The sequence below is a fragment of the Colias philodice genome, chromosome 22 (genome assembly GCF_061535455.1).
Source record: "Colias philodice isolate Cphi_HAF_F1 chromosome 22, ilColPhil1 Martin Lab GWU primary, whole genome shotgun sequence".
In the NCBI taxonomy this organism is placed as follows: Eukaryota; Metazoa; Arthropoda; class Insecta; order Lepidoptera; family Pieridae; genus Colias; species Colias philodice.
This window is the reverse complement of record NC_143107.1, coordinates 5,340,878-5,363,036: the sequence shown is the minus strand read 5'-3', so window position 1 is coordinate 5,363,036 and position 22,159 is coordinate 5,340,878. Positions and strand designations below refer to the sequence as shown.

Genomic DNA, 22,159 nt, shown 5'->3' with positions numbered 1-22,159 from the left:
CCTATAAAGCATGGCAACTATATAAATGGCGGCCGAAAATCAATTTTGAATTCTGACAGATGCAGTCAAAGGAGAATATCAAATGGGTGTCTATCACACAATTGTATTTAAAACGAAATTACAACTCAAAACAATTTTAATTATTTGACGAAATACATTTAAAAAAAATGCCTTTATGAATAATAAAAAAATAATAATCCAAGCAATATTGCCAGTGCTGTGAAATATACTATAATAGATTTAGTTTTCTATTATAATTGATGATGTAAGAACATTGAAGGTCTCTAGTGCGTGTGTTGTTTGTTACTTTATTCTGCATTTTGGGCATGGAAAGTGACATCATGGCATCTGGAAATTGCGATAAGGAAGAAAATGAAAGCAGCTCCCATTCAACGCCGGGAGAACATAAGTCGTTCGCGGAATTTGCGAAGGACAAATTGGATAGCGGTTCGTATATGTTTTATTTTATTTTTAATTAATAGCTTGTATATTTAAAATAGAATTTAGTAATTTAATTATTTTGTAACAGGTATAACAGTTGTGTGAAGTAATTTTTTGCAAATACGATTGGTATTTTTTTTAATTCCATGCATATTTTTTTTAATATACGTTTATTTTTTTTTAATACGTTTATTTATTTATATTTATTCTTAAATTTAAATATTCCTTAGCTGGAAGGGAGCTTCGTCGGCGGCTGCCAATGGCTGGTCAAATTGGTGCTCATTTGATACATCCTCGGAGGCTTTTGCTGCATTCTACACCGACACAACAAACTGATGTAGTCCTGATCTTTCCGAAAGGTAAGATATATAACAATTTTTAGAATTATTGAAAATATTGAATTCAAGCAGATTGTTTTTTATTCAGTTTTACAAGAGTTGATGAATAGTTTTATATACTACCCCCAATTCAGTAGACATTGCACTAAGAAGAATTTGAAAGAAACTTAATAATTAGCACTGCAGCATTTGTAACAACAAAATATTAGTTTAATTTCATATTTTAAATCAACATAATTTGTAAACTAGCTGAAGCATGTAATTTTGTCTGTCCTCAAAAGGAATTTCATTTTCCGTGCTTACAACATTTCTTAACATTATCTCCTCTAATTAGATAAAGGATGATGTTGTAAAGCCCTTAGCTATACAGAATGTGAGTTAGAGTGTTTCTCTTATTGCAAAAGAACAACCAATAATTTATACATATGAATAGTTTTAAGAGCCAGCGCGCACGAGCAACTTTGTCTCCGCAACTATTTTGTCTCTCCCATCAATTGGTATGGGGAGTTGCGTCGCTACGTGCGCGCACTTTCATACTAGCCCATGGGTGGGAGAGACAAAATAGTTGCGAAGACAAAAAAGTTGCGGAGACAAAGTTGCTTGTGCGCGCACTGTCTAAGTGTGGGCAGTGATAACTACATGCTCATGAAGAAAGCTATATGCTTGTTATGTTTTTAATTGTAACATTGGTTGCTCAGAAATATTGTTTATTTATTTATTTAAGGTCCACCCATAGTTTTTATATCAACACAAACATAAAGAACAAAAAAGAACACAAAATTACTAATTAGTAATTACTAATATGAAATAACTATTTACGCTAACACCGCATGCAAAAAGACATGCAGAATCAAAATGTTCATGAAAAATTTTACCAAAAGTACATCTCCTTGTACAATGTACATTGTACATGTTACCAACATAATCACTTTCTATCATTTTACTGTGTATGGAAAATAATTAAAAAAAAAAGACGTGTGGCACTCGGGGACTGACGCGGTAAAGCTATTGCATAGCATGCCTTCAAGCCACACCTCCGAGCCCGTCGGAGTGGGGAGCGTGAGGTTTTTTCGTTTCGAGATTTCTCGATTCGATCACCGCGCTCAAGACCCGCGATAGAAGCTATGCAATAGCTTAGTAATCGAACTCATTACTGAAAGACAATTTAGTACATAAATTACAGAATAAGCCCATTTAAGGAAATGTTGGCCATACTCCAACAATTTCTATCATTACAGAGATAAATGTCTTGTTGAACAAACTTGAATACTTATAAATTGCTGGTAGATTCTTGTTCTAATGCAATATTTTCTGTAATTTAGTTGCCAGTTATAATACAAATGAAAAAACTAAACATTGTTTTAATTTTGATTAGTTTAAGTTTTGTGATTTGGCGCCAAAAATATCACAAGAATATTAATTTTCCTTTTTCCTACAGTTTCTCTCAAAATAATATTAGGTACATTACCAAATCTTTTATCAGGATGACTTCATTATTTCATATTTTGTTTAAATGATGAGCTTTACAATCCTGTTTAAAGGATCAGGCTATAGCAGTAAGAAATTCGTATAGAATATGAAATGGGTTTATTTTAGTGCAATGCAGTTATACTGGTAATTTGGTAAATGGTTGCTATAACAACCTTTGGTGCAATTTCGTGCTGGATACTTCCTTGTGCCTTTAAAATTGAGGCTCAATCATGTCTATTTTGTATATTAGTTGAAGAATTGTACTTTAACATGAATAGGTTTATATAATACATATGAATAGTCCCTATGTGAATAAAATTTACACCAACAAACTGTAAGAATTAAGATATGCATTAGTATTTTTACAAATGGGAAAAGTATCGGGAAAAGAATCCATATACATTTTCCATTAAAAGATTTTTCTACTGTCACTATCTCTAACATTGTTAGAACTTAGAAGCTGTAGTATATGTACATATGTATATAGAGCTCACTGACTTCTGCAACAGAACTTGAAACTTTTTCCGACGTAATGGTGTCGCTATGAAGTTACTTGGCCCGAAGCCATGCATCCAACGATCCATTTGTCAATAGTACTTACTGCTAAAAGTTCGCGTTTCGGTATTACACCTCGTTCTTAACTGTCTGTACTAAATGGGCAATGTTTTCACAAAAGATTTTCATGTTTTCCATGTTTCAAGTAGTTTTCGAAAACCCGAAAAGCAAAAAATAATAGATAAGTAATTCTTATCACAGAAATAAATTACGGCCACGTAATAATTTGTCTGTCTTCACACTAGAATATAATCCAATACCTTCAAATAGATTATTATAGTAGGAAATTTTCCCCAGGCTTACCAGACAGCATGCTTCTCTGGCTATTGCAAAAGTTACGAGGCAGTCGACCAAGATTACGAGTGTGCGTACGACAGCACGCGTCTTCGCAATGTTCTGCCTTCTATATTACTGCTGATGATGATGTGTAAGTATTTTCAATTTTTATGCTATTATTAATGCATGATAAAAGAAATTGTTAGTATTAAACGGTGACAGTACAATCTTAATCTTTTTTATTCATAAACATAGACAGGAAAATAACTGTAATGTGAGTTACAATGAATTTGGTCCTTCGAGACGGATGAGATGTTTAAAACTTTAACTTTCTCTAAAATAAGCATGCAATTACTAAATATTGGTATGAATAATATACTGTGAAATAATCTCTTAAAAATGTATATGACGACAAATTATTGAAGTAAAATAAAAAGTATAAAGTAACAATGAAATTAAATTAAATTCCGTAAAATAAATATATTTTCTTTGTAATTCACTTGAACGTGACCTACCTCGTCAAATCTCGAGGGGTCAAAATTACTTCGCTCGCTCGATGGGCCCTTGAAGACCCTTATGCTTGAACTGTGGACTTGTTGATAGGGTCTCATTGTAATAAGGTAAAAAATTCGGTTGCTTAAGATTTTGAAATATTTGCTAATTAGGCGAACGACTTGTGAAATTTTACTATTGTTTGTTTTTCTATGGAATGAGACTAATGAGTAGAATAAAATCATGATTTAAAGCTTACTTTAGACATTTATGCGAGCAATTTGTTATCATTTAAACCAGTATATCTTTTAATTCTTACTTCAGTGTGAAAAACTAAGACACATTTCACAGAATTAACAGCAACAATTATGTTTGTGAAGTGATTATGTATTAACATATGTATTTGTATATGTATTTGTAGTTGGCACATCTAAGAATCAAGTTTTAGTTTAAAAAAAATATTGTTAAATACTTACGATGTATTTGTAGTCGGCGTCTTAAATCCTAATAAATAAAACTTTGTGTAGAAATCTCGCTAAATTTCTTATTTGAAACATTACGAAATTTCAATAGAAAATGTTATAGAGATTTCCAATCACATGTTCAACATTTGAGCTAATCATCTTTAGATACAACTACCCACAATAATCTAATATATACAACTACCCGCTATTACGATTAATGTTTACAAGCATACGGAAAACCGTAAAAGCCGAGTTTGTCATGATGCCAAACGATAAATTTGTTATACAGGCTCCTGCAAACTGCTGAAGAGATACATTTGCCAAAACTGGTTAAGCCGGAATTTGGAGGGGGATATAAGGAATTCACTGTACGCGATATGCATTGCTTTCATAAGGTATTTTAATGTTTTTGTAGTAAATGTATTGTGTGTGTGTGTTTTAACTATAAATCATATTTAGCTGATGTTTTCATACATCATCCTATAATCATGTGTTGATGGTATTTTACTTTCCAGGTATTATAAGTTAAAATATGTTAATGTGGTTGTCTAGAGGTAATCGCTAGATAGCGATAAGATCGCCAATCGTTTAGATGAAAAATTCATCTATACATCTATACAAATATTATAAAGAGGAAAGGTTTGATTTTTTGTTTGTTTGTTTGTTTGTATGAATTGAATAGGCTTCGAAACTACTTGGCAGATTTGAAAAATTCTTTCACTGTTGGAAAGCTACATCATTTCTGAGTGACATAGGCTAGGTTTTATCCCGGAAATCCCACGGGAACGGGAACTATGCGGGTTTTTTTTTGAAAACGCGGGCGAAGCCGCAGGCGGAAAGCTAGTAAATAATATAAGGAAATATATTTTAATAACTTAAGTCTTAAAATAAAATAGTTCCATGAAAGTTGGGCAATTGGTATAACTTATAAAAGTCGACCTGTAGAGTGAAATTTTCGCAATAATGACTGCATTTGCATTTGAGAATTAGGCATCTTTTTGTTCAGAGATATACCTACTTGAAAGTTGAATCAATCGTTTTATATGAAGCTACCGTTTAATTCATACTACAAATTTAAAAACCAAATAAGCTTTCAAAAGCACAGTATTTCTGGCAAAACTCCATACAGAGACTATCCATCGAGTACTAGACTCGACCAAAATGCCTAAATATAGACCGCTCAATTCAGTATATTTCATCGAAACCACGCGATGTTTCGGCGAGTCTTGAACTAATAAATTCTTAGGTTTATGGTTATTGCGTTCCTCAACATTATTATTATTAGCTCGAAATACAATTGAATCGAATTATTTATATAGTGCGTTTGCGTTTTATTGTTTTCGTAATTTTGGTTAAGGACATGCCAAAATAATTGGTTTGTTTTGGCGTTTAGTAAACGAGTTATGGAGATTTATTTGCAATGTATGAACAAATTTAAAGCAATGTGATTTCGAACATAGCATTGAATTTAATAATGACATCAAATCAAATCAATAATTTACAGAAATATGTGCATCATTCATGTTTAGCGTTCAAATATTTACTAATAGAAGGAAGATCGAAGTGTAATTTTCAATTTCGCTAAAGAGCGTCTAAAAAAAATGTTTACGCTTTGAGAAAATTATTCAAATAATTAAAGATTGTTATATTTAAATGTTTTATTAAAAAGGTGTCACTATTTACTCGATTAAAATGAAATACGAGTGTTCAGCAATAATTATTTTATAAAACAACCAGTGTTCAAAGCTCAAAGGTTTCCTAAGCATTTGTATGACTTGCTTTGAGACTTTTCACTGTGTAATTAAACTGGAAAGCTCGAGCGTTTTGAGTTAAATGAATTTCACCGCGTCTCGGTGAATTCTCTGAAGTTTTGTTTAAATAATGTTTAATAAAGTCCCCTTTTGCTGCAATGCTGGAAGTTATGATAAAGCGGAATGGAATTCTATTTTTATGGAAGATATTAAATGTTTGTATTTGAAGAAAATTGGGGATTAAGTATGAACTGGGGACAAAAGAAAGCACTTTATTATGAACTAGTATTTTACTGTGATTTATTACTTCCATATTATGTTTTGACCGGACGAGAGGGCCCTATGGACATCCTTTGGGGGGGACTAGTCCCCATAAGTGTAGCTTCTGATTGTGCGTCTCAGGTCTAGAAGTATAGCGCCTCGATTCACTGCCGTCTTCACACCTACTTCACTCTCCATTGATTGGTCTTCAAGAGGAGAGTGAACAGGTACATTTTAGGGAAGCGCGCTCCATCTTAGGCCACATCTCAGCTTACCATCAGGCGAGATTGTGGCCAAGCGCTCCCCTATTGTACAATAAAAAAAATAAAAAAAAAATAAAAAAAATAGGTACCTACAAAGCTTCTTATTTTTTGCATTATAATAATATGTCATCGTGAAATTGTAAACTTAATTCGTTAGATTATAATCCAACCAACCAAAAGAAAAATATAATGCGTTAAATTGGAAGCAAATATTACCGATCATAATTCTTCGCGACTTTCCAAACTAGCAAGTTAGATATGCAAGAAGTTAGATAAATTGCAATTCAACGTTTCTTTTACAATTTTATATATTCGACATCTATACTAATATCACAGTATTACAATATTATTTCCTACAGTAAGGAATCGCCTTTGATGTCGCGCGATGCCGCCGCCAGCGTAGGTACTTACGCTGCCACACGAAAATACGCTAGGGTTGCAACAAATGGGAAATAAAACAATTGTGATTATTAATATTATGATGAAATCATTTATTCATATGTACATTCAAAATAATTGCGATTATTAAATCTGATGTAATTATTTGTTCATTAATATATAATTACAGATATTGCACTGCTAAATATTATTTACGTGGACACTTTATTTTTGGATGTTCTTAATTGTATATTTAACTAAGTAATGCATTCGCATTGGGATGTACAATCTGATTAGAAAATAATGAGGACAACATATACATAGCTTTGATTTTAATTCAACAGATACAATTAATACAATCTTTCTGAAATATTGTTTCCTTCTAGGATTTCAATGTAGATTTACATCCGTAAACGGAACAGTTTGTGCGCGCCATAATAGAATATGTAAGTACCTATGTATAATAAAATTATTACACAAAAAATACGACTGCGTCGTCCTTTCGCGCTAGGTAAAGCAAACTAAGCGTGTTTGCTTTACGCGGCCCGCGTCGCCCGACCCCCGCCAGTTCCCCTCCGTTTCTCTGCACAAGTAAATTCGTCGCACTACTGTAGGAAATATGGTAATACTGTGCTAATATTATAAAGCTGAAAAGTTTTGTTTGAACGCGCTAATCTAAAGAACTACTGATCCGATTTGAAAAATTCTTTCGGTGTTGGATAGCCTATTTATCGAGGAAGGCTTTATATATCATCACGCTAAGACGAACAGAAGCGGAGCCACGCGGGTGAAACCGCGGAGCGCAGCTAGTATGATATATTGATTAAAGACTGACACACAATTTCTCTAGGGCACATCAGCATCAGAGCTACTAAATTCACAAGAGCGAGGTGGTCTAGTGAAACACGTTTTGGAATCTGCGAGAGCAGAGCCAGGCGATGAAAAGGCACTAGAACCAGCGCTTACTTTGAGAGCCGGCCAGAGTATTGGTGAGTTTTAAATTTATTTATGTGGTATGGGAGGATGGTTTTTGACGTGACAACGTCTTATAATTCGTTAGAGCCGGCTGCACGCACGGAAAAACATGACTCATGCGGCGTTACCTCGCTCTGAGGCGTTCCATGTAAGGCTTGAAGTGTAAGTGAGAGCGCGGAACGAGCGACAAAGAAGCACAATCGGACGTTGTCACGTTCAACTGATCAGCATTGTAACGTGTTGTTTTTTTTATAAACACGCAGTTAGATAGACAATTTTAAATAGAATTTAGATAATAATCAGTAGACCTACAGTTGCTGGAAAGATTTTTTAATTTAATATTGACATGTGGTTATCTTTTCCTGTCCACAAGTTCCAAAATAAAATGTGCATTGAAACTGAAAATGTGGTTAAAACTATTTTTAGTGGAAATGTCGATAATTAATAAGAAGTAATAAGTCTTCTTAACTACAAACATTAACGTCTAGACTTCAAACTTTCTTTGGAAAGATCGATTGTACCCTTTCTAGCACACCTAAGTGTTCATAAAACTGTATACTTTAGTACTAAAAGTTAGAACCCCTTGCGTACGTCTGTCATTAGAGTTAATTGCCTTTGAGTTTCATTAAAACACTGAAACAAAAGATTTATTGCTCTGTTTCAACGATATGTATAATAAGTCACGCAAGTTTTTAAAAATAATAGGAATAAAGGTATTGTGTCCCTGGATTCTAGAATAATTAGTGACCCTTTATGATATAATGATGTATGATGAACACGCCCCTATTAGTTATTTTTGTATTTTGGTACGTAGCTAGATAATAGAAATATAGTTTTAAATTCAATTAAGGATAAAATGGCGGGAATTTTTGAAGTGAAAACTTCTTTAGCGGCGTTGGGTATAAAATCTTAAACTCGCGTCAGGACACGTGGCCTGATCGAAAAAGCGTAAGACGGATGTTTTTTTTTTTTAGCCCTTATATTCCATTCGTAAGACGGATACTTACCATTCCAAAATATCAAACATGCTGAACGTTAATAATCAAGTTTTCACTTCTGCCGGCACTCCAGGAGTGCAACCTTTTTTTGCCAAAAGAAATTGCTTTGGCTTTCGAAACTTGTATAATGCTGATACAAATTGTCTCAACTTATTTTATGACGTTTATTTCTAAACTAAAAAAAATAATTTTGAATTTAGTTTCGCTTTCTTAGATAATTCGATAGAAATATGTACCATATTTAGGAAAACTTTATTCATAGGTCTGAAAGAGAAATCATCTACTTTCAGCTAGCTTTTCAGTTTTTATTATCTATCAAACCGTTTGTTTTTATTGTCATTTGATAGAAGCCTTTGTATTGTAAAACAATGAATATGAATAACAAAACCTTTTAACTTCTTTTCTCATAACTTCTTTGTTTACCATTTCTAAATGAGACATTTTAGATTAAAAATCAGCTGCATAATAGTTGCAATATTGATGATATTTTTTTCGTATTTATTTCTTATACAAAAGCGAGCATGTTCCCTCTACACGAGCGGGCCACTATATACAGGATGTCCCACTGTTGGTATACAAAGCTCAAAGGAGGTTATAGTTTTGCATACGCTGAGTACGTAAATAATACTTATAAAATTCCAGACGCATTTTTTTTCGGATAGATGAATTCTTAAAACTCTATGTTTACACCCCTAACAAGCAACACGCCCAAATTTGCCACCCACACGTGAGATATCGTTTAAGATTATGTTTTCATAGACAAAATGCTCACATTACAGAAGCGGGTATATGCCGGCTGCGCGAAGCTAGAGAAGAAAACATGGATTTTCAGGAAAAATTTAGCAAAAAAATTTGATGTAATTTTGTTGTATAAGTATTTTTTACGTGATCAGGGTATGCAAAACTACAAGTCTTCGCGCTTAGTATACCAATAGTGGGACACCCTGTATAGCTTGTGTTACTGACATAAATATCTACTATATCTAACATGTAACACGAACAACGAACTGCAACACTATGTGATCGTATAACTCGCGATACAAACGGAAGAACGAGAACGGAACAGCGTTAAGGAATACATGGAAGAAGAAAATCCATAGAGTAAAATTAAATTGTAATATTGACAGGATTTTAAAAGAGCAACTATGGCGTTTCTTGCCCATTCTTCTACATAGATACTGCTTTCCGAATCAGTGGTAATGGGGAATATTCATGTTTTTCTTTTTTGTCTTAAATTAATAGTTTACTATTTTATAACGTAGAAAAAAACATAAATGCGCTTCAAAATACTCTAAGTAGATATTTTTTAAAATGAAATTTAAAACTGTTCAAAAATTTCTTTGCGTGACGTCACATGGCACGTCCAGTGGGTGTTTACCAGTGTTTTCTGTGGAGTGATGAATACAATGTCGTTTCAGATGACGTCACATTTCGTTCGACCAGTTGTGGCGCGTTTTGGAAGTTTGAATTTCGCTCCCTTATTTTGCACTTTTTGAATATTATTTTAGGGGTTTAAATAATAAGTAAATAAAAAAATATCCTTTTCATTATACTTAATATTACGATAATAAGTATTCGAGAAAAAAATATTTTAGGCCATTTCAAATTTTATGCATATTCCCTATTGTTAAAAATATTTAATGACGAAAGTGCTTTTAAAAGAAGTCTAATTGAATAAATAAATGTTTGAGTTTTAAACCGCAGTGCCGGCTTGCGTATCCCGCGGCGTGATAGCGAGTATGTTCCCGTTACACGAGCGGCCCGCGCTCGAGGCTCTGCGTGCTAAATGGGTGAAAAGCTTCTTTTCGCCGCAGCCTTTGGGTATGTTTTTTGTATTATGTATATGGATTAAATTAAGTTTTTTTTAAGTAACGAAAATAATCTGCCTTTAAAAAAAATGTGTGCGTGTACTAGTGTACACACGTAAGAAGTGAAACTTCTTTATGACCTTATTTTTCAAAAATTAATTTACTATATGCAACTTTACAGATATACGTCGAATCGCGCGTGGTAGGGATAAGAAAAAGATGGCGCGTAACGGAAAAATGTCACGCGTAACGAAAAAATGTTACACTAATTTTTTTTCCAACCCCGATAAAGAAGTTTCACTTCAAAACATTTATGTATAGATTTCCTTTCGTTACTATTTTGTTACATTGAGTATTCATTTAGAATTTGATAATAAGTGGTGTACATCAACACAACAACACAACAAGATGTCACTTCAAAAGCGTTTCATCAAAATAGTTTTAGTTGTTTAAAACATGAAATAGACACACCAAAATTGTATGTGCAATCTAATGAATTAATGTATATAATTATGGTTTATTTATATATTTCAGATGAAATAAGCGAATACTTTGGTGTGAAGATAGCCATGTATTTCGCTTGGCTCGGTCACTATACGAGGTCTTTAACAGTGCCAGCTGTTGTCGGTTTTGTGTTTTGGGTAAGTGTATTTATTTATTACTTACTCATATAAATGTAAATATGTAATTATGGATTGAATGTTCTTAAAATATTTAATATCCCTCATTTTCATACGTCACTAGAGCGGTTTTGAAATTCAATTAATTGATATCTTAGTTGGCGCCAAAAATACACCATTTTTTATTTTGTAAAATATGTCACTGTCACTCATTTTCGCAGTGGGATAAATAATTGAATGATTTTTTTACTTAAATAATATTACAGTAAACATTATGTAACTTATTTTCAGGTATGGCTCGGTACAGCTAATGAAAATTGGAAGGATATAGCGCATGTACTGTTTTCCTTGTTCAACGTTTTGTGGGCCTGTGTGTATTTAGAGACGTGGAAAAGGTATGTTAATGAACTTTTTTAATATTTAATTTCTTTTAAATCTTCTTTTCTTACAAAAAGTTACACAAACAAAAAACTAATATTGTCATTTTTTTATAAAATTTTTTGAAAAAAAAAATGTTTTTTTTCTGTTTGTGAAGGGGAATAGGTAAAATAACTTGAATGTGCCTGATTTATGTTACAGATATTCAAATGTTCTAGCCTATAAGTGGGGTACCATAGATCAACGGGATGATCTTTTACTGGAACCTCGACCGCTTTTTCAGGTATTATACAAGTTTTCAAATGTGTTTTTTGCATCATTTAAATAAATAAAAAAGTAATTACCATCACCATTATTGTTCTTCTTGCTGTTCTAGTGTAAAAATGTCATATTAATCAAATTCAGCGTAGCAAAGTGTTATTTAATAACAGAAAACAGTAAAAAGTATAACCATTTTTATTACATCACGTATTCACCCGTTATAGTGTTATATTATCTGTGCTATCGCAATATGCTTTATATTTGAGTTATAAAAAATCATTTCTCCCAGTCGCAGAGTACATTTAACATTAGATATGTGTGCGATAAAAGAAATCCGTTTAAGTCGGTATCCCGATCACAAATTTAATTATATACCAAAAATAGAAAAACAAAGACGGGTTGCACTCCCGGAGTGCCGGCAGAAGTGAAAACTTGATTATTAACGTTGAGCATATAAATTTATAATGCCATAAAACCAAAAATATCAATTTCAACGTTGAGCATGTTTGATATTTTGGAATGGTATCCGTCTTACGCTTTTTCGATCAGGTCACGTGTCCTGACGCGAGTTTAAGATTTTATACCCATTACAGAAAAAGTGCTCAACGCCACTAAAGAAGTTTTCACTTCAAAAATTAATCTGTGGCAGGGCGAAATGAGCATAAGTCCAGTGACGGGTCGACCAGAGCCTCAGTACGCCGCGTGGCGTCGCCGCGTGTGGAGGCACTGTGTGTCGTTCCCGGTTATGTTACTGTGCTTGGGAGTTGCTGCGGCTGCTACTTTTACGTTATTGTTGGCTCAGGTAAGAAAAAATGTAAGATTTAGGTAATAAATCGTGTGAAAATTAATGAAATATCGCTGAAATTGTGTGTTTTGAGAATTGAAATACGAAAAATGTTGCTATTTTCGTTTTTAACTAGCTTAGAGATATAAGTTGTATGTGTGTGGGCTAACTGATTTAGTTCGTCTTATTCTGGTTACTGCATTATCACTTAAATTTATCATTTTGTATTAAAAAAGAAGAATATGAATAGCAGGAGACAATAATATTTTGTTTGCTTGAAAAATTAAATGTTATGTCGCTTTATCTGTATCAAAATAATTTCAAATAAATTCAATTCAGTTTTAAATTCAAGCATAGAGTGAATAGGTACCTTCTAGGGAAGCGCGTTCCATCTTAGACCACATCTCAGCTTAACATCAGGCGCGATTGTGAACAAGCGCTTACCTATCGACAATAAAAAAATGGTTGTCTGTAAAGTCGGTTTACTGACGATAGTTGAACGTGACAACGTCCGATTGTGCTTCTTTGTCGCTCGTTCCGCGCTCTCGCTCGCACTTCAAGTCTTACATGGAACGCCTCAGAGCAAGGTAACGCCGCATGAGTCATGTTTTTTCGTGCGTGCAGCCGGCTCTATCGAATTATAAGACGTTGTCACGTCAAAAAACCATAATAAAAAATAACAAAAAATATTCCAGGATTGGTGGGAAAATAGGATAGGCTATTTCAACTGGATACCGCGCGCCATGTTGGCGATTATCATAGCTTTAGAAGAAGAAGCATACGCCAGAATAGCCAAGTGGCTCAACGATAAAGGTATGCGAAATATTTTTTGTGACTTGTAATTTTTTCTGGATTTTTTTATTTGCATTTGATACTAGAGTTGTGTGTTTGCTAGTATCTAGTAGAGAAATGGTTATAATAAAAATGTAATAAAAAAGAGTAGATACGAATAATATGCCTGTAATTTCTAAGGTTATAAATTTATATACTTTTCGTTAATTATCTTTAAGAAATTTTGTCTCATTTTGTATATTGAATTTTCTCTATATCTATGGTTTGTACTAATTAGAAAAAGATGAGTATTTCTAATGTAAACTGATTTGGTAAAGGGCCTGATGTTTGCTGATTTGTTTATTACTAATATGATTCAAATGAAGACGAATTTAATTTTACTTTAAAGGTTTTATTTTACAAATAGCCATTCCGATCAAACCATTTATTTTACTCGCAGACTGGTTTTATGTTATTTCAAAATAAAGTTATAAAATCTGGCTTCAAATATCAATTTAGGTACTACATTACTTAGTGAAACACAGGTCCTGTAATGTATTAAGTATTATAGTATGTTAGTGTAATGTATAAAATACAGTGTATAAATTGTACATAATGTAATTTAAAAAAATGACTAGATAATAGGTTAATTTTATACATGCATTGCCTTTTAAAATTGTGACTTGTATAAAAGTATTTAAAAAATAAGACGCATGGTTTTGATAGTTGAAAAAATGACTTAGAAGTAAAAGATACAGATAAAAAATAGAAGTATTTATAATCTATGGTAGTAAATTTTGTTTTCTCTTTACCGCTTACCAAATGGATATGGATACAACTTCATGGTGGGATTTAAATAGAGAATTATCGTCTAGAGACAAAATATGAGAATCATCTGATTGTGAAAATAGCATTGGTTTGTATTGAACGCTGTAATCGTTCGCTTTGCTTGCGAGTGTTGCCATCTGTGAAAATAAATAGGGTACATTTTGGAACATTATTTTAATCTCAATTTAATAATAATTATGTAATATTCTCCAGTTTTGGTTACACATTAAAAATGACAAGCAAATTTTCATCTACGTATACTTGGATGTGTCAAAATTTATAAATATAATTCCTATAGTATTAAAAATCCCTTCAAAACGGGGAAAAATTAAGGAAATTATGTATTAGTATACTTGGTTCTGTGTTAATAAAAAAAACTGTTCTGTGCAACCATAATAATTTAACTTATAGGCTTATTATTATATAATAATTTCCTATAAGTTAAATTATATATAATAATTTAACTTATAGGCTTATTATTATATAATAATTTAACTTATAGGCTATTAGGCTTTAACACTTATAATATTTAGTTTTATTAACGATGGCAACTCTCTTTTAAACTTGCACAAAATAAAGCAAATAACACCTAAGCGATGTAGTCTTGTATGCATGGAAGTAACTATTAGATACATTTTTCTCTTTTAATAATAATATTTAAAAAATTGCATTAAATGTTAAATTTTTTGCTACTTCACAGCACTCATGATCCAAAATATTATATAAACACATACCATATGCACATACATACATACATTTTTCCTTATAGGTTTCATAGGTGGCAGATAATGTGACATAAAAACTTATTTTTAACTCCATTGTAAACATCATATTTAAAAACATATTTTAAACCCAAGTATAGATTTAGTTGGTAACCCAAATAAATGTTATATTCCTGTTAATTTATAAAAAAAATCATTAAAATCCCTATTATAACATAGTACATACTATGAGTAAACTCTCTTATGAGTTTAAACCAATTTGATTTTGTTATTCTAATTTACAATTGTCAATACTTGCAGATGTTCATATTATAATTTTTTTATAGCTTTTAAGTCGTTAAAATTTGAGACTAAGGAAGATTAAGTGCCAGAAAAATATTTGAAACGATAATTTTTTCTTCATTCTAATATTAATATTCCTTTTACAGTTTCAATTCGTAAACTCGTTTATGAGTTTGTTCTACATTGCGTTCTATGTACAGGATATGGATAAATTAAAAGAAGTAAGTCTTATTCAATATTCTCCTTAAATCTTCCTATAAGTACTAAAAAATGAATACATATTGATTTGTTCTTTTAAAACGCAAAATTATATGTAACACACAACGCAACATATAATAATTGTTATAGATAATTTTGATTCGAACTAAATAAAACGAGTCTTCGCAATCCTACTTCCTACTAATATTATAAATGCGAAAGTGTGTGAGGATGTGTGTGTGTCCTGATCCCGGAAATCCCACGGGAACTATGCGGGTTTTCCTTTGAAAACGCGGGCGAAGCCGCGGGCGGAAATCTAGTTAAAATAATTCATTATCATCAGTACCTACATATTGAATATACTTTTATCAGTACCTACATTTTTAATATTCTTCTCCTTTAAAAATTGTAATAACGATTGTGTTTGATTTCTAGCAATTAGCTGTGCTCCTAATAACAAGACAGATAATTGGCAATTTGAAAGAATCTGCGTTGCCATATCTTATAGAAAACTTGCGGTTGGCGAAAATATGTTTTGACGTTTTTGGCGCGTTGAGTCCTACGAAAGGTGAGTAGTATAAATTATAGATTAGTATGGATTTAGAATAGTAGTGTAATCTATTCAATTTGTCTCCAAATTATCTGTCTAAACTAATCCTTCTACTGCACGATTCTGAAAGTTCGAACAAAATATTCAAATTACATGCAAAAATAGGAATAAAACTGTCAAATTTGTCTTCGGAAAACTAAACTTTCCTTTACTATTACATACGCAAAATTTTGGTTAACCAAAACTTCATGAAATGGTGACGCAGATCATACCTTTATTTATTACCCTTGTCCACCTTTATCAATTATTTTAAGAGTTTCAATAAGCCTCTTTCGTCATAAGCTTTGACATAAGGTATCCTTAAACTAGAAAATACCAAAAAACTGCAAAATTATGTCCATTTCCTACAAGGTATTTGCCAAAAATCGAATCAAATTTCAGTACAAACATCAGAACAACTAGCGGAGTTATTCGACAAGGATAAGCGTACATCATCAAGTGATGCGCCAGAAATGATGATAAACGGTACAGATAAGGATAGGAGAGATTCCGAACCGGTGGTCGGACAGAAGATCATACACCAGGCTGAGTTGGAATCGCAGTTGTTTAAGGTTAGTTTTTAGGGATACTGTATGACTTTTTTTTAAAGATGGAAAAATAGGTTGTATAAGAAAAAAAATAAACACTACTACTCTTTACTTTTTGAAAGTCTTAAAGAATGAATTGGTTTTTTTGGAAGAGCATTTTAGCTTATAAGAACAGAGATATTATAATAAGAAATAGTAATATTGTGTCTTTTGCTATAGAATGGACAAGAAGTGTTTTATTTTTCATAAAAATATGCATCTATTGTTGATAATTACTTTTTATCTGATTTGAAACTCAGTCCTCAGCGAATAGAATGAAATTGTGTTTATACTGATGACTAATGCCCAATATCACTTCAATTTCTATACATTAAATTGCCAAAAAAATGACCGTAAAGTCACTTTTAATAAAAATGAATCAATTTCAGTATGAAGGCACGTTCGCTGAATACCTAGAGATGCTAACCCAACTCGGTCACGTGGTATTATTTTCCGCTGCATTTCCACTAGCGGCATTATGTGCGCTATTAAACAACGCATGTGAAATACGAGCGGATGCGTTCAAACTGTGTCACGTTGCTCAGAGACCGTTTGGCGAACGTGTTAGTAGTATTGGCAGTTGGCAGGTTAGTGAAACACACACACACAAGTATACACAGACACAGACACACAATACAAAATGTAGTGATGTATTTTCTATACAAGTCTATCAGCAAATTAGATTTTACATCAACATTGCGTCTGTCCTACACTACCATGGTCTTGTTAAAGTGAAACTTTTATTACATCGTCAAACTTTTTGGTCTGTGTAGCGCATGTCGCGTGTATCGCGGCTGCCGAGTAGGTATACCTACTCGGCAGCCGACCGACACGCGACATGCGCTACACAAAGCAGTGTTCGGAACCGTTCCAACAGTTTCACTTTTACTGTGGTTTCATAAAACCACACAACATTTTTATTTTAGAGAATGTTTTACGATCGAAAAATTTGTTTTGCCTTGGTTCCACAACTATTTAATCAATTACACGATTGGTAATCCGCGTAATCTCCTAAATCTGCACATTATTTTATACACAATTTAATGGATATTAATACTGTAACTGGTAAAAATTGATCTAAGAAAATTAAACCGGAAAGAAATGTAATATGATATTATTTAGCACCGTTTAATAGTTATCAACTTAAAACTAAAATTATATTCTTCTTTTCGGCGAAGGAATGAGCATTATCACTTTTGGGTTCTCCAAACTTTTAAGCTTTTAAGCTTTATTGCATAGCTTCTATCGCGGGCCTTGAGCGTGGGGACCGAATCCAGAAATTCCGTAACGAAAAAACCTCACGCTCCCCACGGGGACGGGCGCGGAGGTGTGGCTTGAAGGCATAGCATGCAATAGCTTTACCGGGGCAGTCCCCGAGTGACACACGACTTTTTATCCCACAGCACGCTATGGAAGCAATGGTGGCTGTATCAGTGCTAGTGAACTGTGCGTTAATCGGTCTCTCTGGACCTGCGCACCGGCTGTTACCGGACGCTACACCCGCTCAAACTGTACTACTTGTTGTCGCTTTGGAGGTATTTATTATATTATTTTATACTCTATCGCACACACTAAAGTGAAATATAGAAAAAACATAAAATATTCGAAGTTGGAGGAATGCGGGTAGTTGAAAGTTTACGTAAAATTTGTTTGTGTTTGTAGGTAGTTAAAGTTAAAATCTCTAAGTGTGGAGTTCTATTAGAGATTTTGATTCGGATAATTCTAGGTTCTGATGAGTTAAAATTATCAAGTAGCCTCCTTAAAATTGACACGTTTTTCAATAAAATCATAAAATATATTCAGAAGTTCGTTTTCGGAGAAGAATAAAGATATTTAAAGATATGGATAGTAATTGCAAAATAATGTTGTCTTATTTTCAACTGACTACAAAAAAGGCCGTTTTCATGTATTCTCGTTTAAATGTGGTCTATTTTTTTTTATTTGGTCTGACTATTTGAAAGCTATTGTTGAAAATAATTATCTAATTTAGAGCCGATTTTTCAATGCTTGGATAAAACTTATCCGTCCAATAAAGTATTACACGAACATATTAAAATGTCACCTGTAAACTGTCAAATACGGACAATTACAATACATTTTTGAAATAGTAGTATAATTTAATAAACCTAGATTAAGCCAATATGTGTAAAATGTGCAACGTCAATCAAAGTGTATCTGTGTAAAAACATATGGTTTTTAAATAAATATATTTTTCATTTTTTTTCATTTTTCAATACGTTAATCGATGAATAAGTTTTAACCAAGGATTGAAAAATCGGCCCTTATTAAAATATATGTTTAACTTTCAGCATGTAGTATTAGTGACTGTATTAGCATTACGAATGGCTATACCAGAGATCCCGGCTTGGCTTGCAACTGAAATGGCCAAAGTCGAGTTCCAACGACGGGAGGCTATTAATGCTGCGCACGCGCCGCTTTTGGTGAGATTTTGTTACTTTTGTAGGCTAGAGGTTTGCTTAATTTTGATTCGTGTTTTTTTATGTGTTTGTATTTAAATTATGTAGGGAATGTTTTAAGATATATGTAGTAGAAAATATATTTTTTATAGGAATAAGTGTGTTTCATGTGAGAATTTTTCTTCGTAGGCGTATAAAATTGTTTTGTTTTTTGGTAAATAAATTACGATCGTCTCGTTGGTACCGTGATTAATATTTACGAATAAAAGGTCCTTATTTTAAACCACGTGGATTAATAATACCAAGTCAAGCATATATTAACCTATATCTTGTTCAGGAAAGGAAATCAAATCGGTCAAATATTTGTTTATTGATCTGAATCTGATCAGACAGACACTAATATAGTCCGGGATACATCGCCCATTTTTGCAAGTGATTACTATCAAGCTAATTTTTCGTGAGTAGCTTTATTTTGATGAGATGCCCAATAATTTCATGTACAAAACTCTCGATTGTGGTCCAGAGGAAGTGGACCAGAGGAAACAAGGATAAAATATTTTGATTTGATGGTTCTCAAATATTAATTACTAACTGAATGTTTTTTTTTTGTTCAATCTCAAGATAATTATCTAAATTATTCGAAAAAATATTTGTCCTACAAAATCTATGGTTTGATCAAAGAGTCCCCCTTTCCAATGTGTATCGATAACGAAGTCCTCATAAATGATTACTAACCAGCAGATTTTTTTATTTTCACTTATTTAATACTTATATAATTCAACAGACATATTGTCCTACAAATTGCGTAATAAATATTTGAGAACCGTCAAATCAAAAATTTTTATCCTTGTTACCTCTGTAAGCTACCACAATCGAGAGTTTCGTACATGAAATTATTGGGCATCTCATCAAAATAAAGCTACTCACGAAAAATTAGCTTGATAGTAATCACTTGCAAAAATGGGCGATGTATCCCGGACTAATATGTATGTTGTCTCAATGTGTGATACTATCTCTATCTCAACTTAAATGGACAACACTAAACTTCAAAATTCTCAGCCAATTATTTATTTAACTATTCTTTCATTTTTACAAAATTCTCAGCCATTTATTTATTTAACTATTCTTTCATTTTTACTAAACACACATAGATAATTAACTTTCAATATGATAATTTCCAGTCTGAATGCACAAGTCAAGACGACATACGAACATCAACACGTAACTCGCCTCACAGCGTGACACCTTGCACGCCGAAAACGGACAAAATCGAAAAGTTCGACAGAATGGACAAATTTGACAAGTTCGACAAGTTTGACAAGTCTGACAAATCGGAAAAATCCGAGAAAAGTGACAAGCAGGATAAGAAGAAGATTAATATCGGCAAGATACCCGAAATACCGCCTTTTAGGTGAGTCAATGTTTGATGTTTTTGTTATGGTTGATAGGTGTGTGTTTAAGCTACGTCAGAATATAAGCTTTATTAATATAGTATTAAAGTTCAAAATTGTTATTTTAGTGAAAATATTTTTTTTTCTTTTATATTGGGAAATTGAAGTGGAAGTTTAGTTTATGGATTTTGGATAAACAAAATTGAATATGTAATTAAAGGAAGAAATTTTAAAATATGTACGGTCGAATCACGATTCGAATAAAAATAGTTTAATCAAAATCGGTTCGATTATTTTATAAGCTTGCTGCTGAACACCTTGCTAAAAATATACACCTATATGTACCTATGTAATTTAGAATAGATTTTTATAAAAATAAAGTATTATACATACATTTTTTTCTGACGTGGCGATAGTATGTTAACAGCATAATAATTGTGTTTAGTAGCAGAATGATAAAATGCTTTTAGGATTGCTTTTGAATGATTTGTTATAATAACATAATAATGTCATTTAAGATAAGAAGAATAAGAAAATCTAATAGTATTAAATATATTATCATTAGTAAGTATTTCACAAAAAACACACACAAACACTAAATCTTATTTGGAAAGCTCTATGGATTCTATATTCGGTCTTTTGAAATATAAAAAATGGTTCAAATGTTAAAATAAAAATGTTGTTTCAAATAGACTTCAATAATAGCAGAATGAAAATACAATAGAGCAAAATGCTTGCACAACAACACAGATAGTTGTTAAAAATGTGTCATTTCACGTGCATGAAGAATAAAAGCTACAACAATATTGCCATATTAAAAAAAATATAAATATACAAATAAATCGTGTATTTATTTATTGGCAATATTATTGTATCTTCATCATAAATTGTAGTGATACAGTGCTATGAAAAATCTATAGTAATAACAATCTTCTTTTAACATAGTACATCTGATACGATTTGAACTTTATTTCTATATATATAAGAGTTATTTTTTTTAAAAAAATGTTAAAAGAAGATTTCAGTTTCATGGCGCTAATATAGATTATAAATTAGTTTCATTGTTTTGTTTTCAGTTAATTTGACACATATCGTGGATGGGTGTGTAGTTATCGAGATATATACATTCAAATTATGTCAGTATTTCATTGTATGCTTTAATAACATTGTTCTGTTTTTTATATTAATTTGCGAATAAATTTAAATCACTATTTTGATGTTTTTCTTTACCTCGATGTATTGGTAGAATTTGAACTGTGGATTTTGTGTTGTAAATGTTGAAGGCGTACGCAGGTAAATTTTATTCTTATAGACATGCCATATTAATTATTCCTTCATTAATCACACTATCAATAGTAAAAGTTAACTTTTGTGTCCTAATCCTCTTAGTGGACCTTGATTTAATGCTCTATTTTTTAGCAATTTTTTAATATTATTCCATGCAATGTACATATAAAACAATTCTTTAACTTTCACCCAAGCACATGTTAATAATTTATCCATATAACATACTATAATGCCACTTTGGCTAAAACTGCTTGCATCTAAGTCTAAACTGAGCACAAAACATCTATCAAAATGTTATTTGCACAGTCATTGGTATAAAATTGAATCGTACTAATATTATAAATGCGAAAGTTTGTGAGGATATGTGTGTGTGTTTGTTACTCTTTCACGCAAATACTACTGAACCGATTACAATGAAATTTAGCACACATAATATAGAGGGTGATTTGGATTAACACATTGGATAGCTTTCATCCCGGCAATCCCACGGGAACGGGAACTATGCGGGTTTTTCTTTCAAAACGCGGGCGGAAAGCTATTATAGTATAAGTCAAGGTTTTGGACAAATCTTAAA

General features: G+C 32.2%; 1 protein-coding gene across 3 annotated transcripts in view; it reads left to right on the top strand.

The window, feature by feature from the left end:
- The first annotated feature begins 72 nt into the window (after positions 1–72).
- Positions 73–22,159, top strand: part of LOC149478441 (anoctamin-8-like) — a 34,545-nt gene continuing 12,458 nt past the window's right edge. For 2 of the 3 annotated variants that reach the window (XM_089709286.1, XM_089709285.1), the window contains exons 1-19: positions 73–447; positions 672–800; positions 3,102–3,231; positions 4,326–4,431; positions 7,540–7,678; positions 10,367–10,483; positions 11,005–11,111; positions 11,382–11,485; positions 11,670–11,751; positions 12,379–12,531; positions 13,209–13,326; positions 14,145–14,200; positions 15,263–15,337; positions 15,750–15,882; positions 16,306–16,475; positions 16,880–17,077; positions 17,894–18,025; positions 18,800–18,931; positions 20,089–20,318. In XM_089709286.1, the coding sequence (XP_089565412.1) occupies positions 327–447; positions 672–800; positions 3,102–3,231; positions 4,326–4,431; positions 7,540–7,678; positions 10,367–10,483; positions 11,005–11,111; positions 11,382–11,485; positions 11,670–11,751; positions 12,379–12,531; positions 13,209–13,326; positions 14,145–14,200; positions 15,263–15,337; positions 15,750–15,882; positions 16,306–16,475; positions 16,880–17,077; positions 17,894–18,025; positions 18,800–18,931; positions 20,089–20,318 (2,432 nt within the window). In that variant the 5' untranslated portion in view covers positions 73–326. Of the gene's footprint in view, positions 448–671; positions 801–3,101; positions 3,232–4,325; positions 4,432–7,539; positions 7,679–10,366; positions 10,484–11,004; positions 11,112–11,381; positions 11,486–11,669; positions 11,752–12,378; positions 12,532–13,208; positions 13,327–14,144; positions 14,201–15,262; positions 15,338–15,749; positions 15,883–16,305; positions 16,476–16,879; positions 17,078–17,893; positions 18,026–18,799; positions 18,932–20,088; positions 20,319–21,374; positions 21,884–22,159 lie in introns of those variants that run through there. The other variant, XM_089709287.1, reaches the window with a different exon arrangement.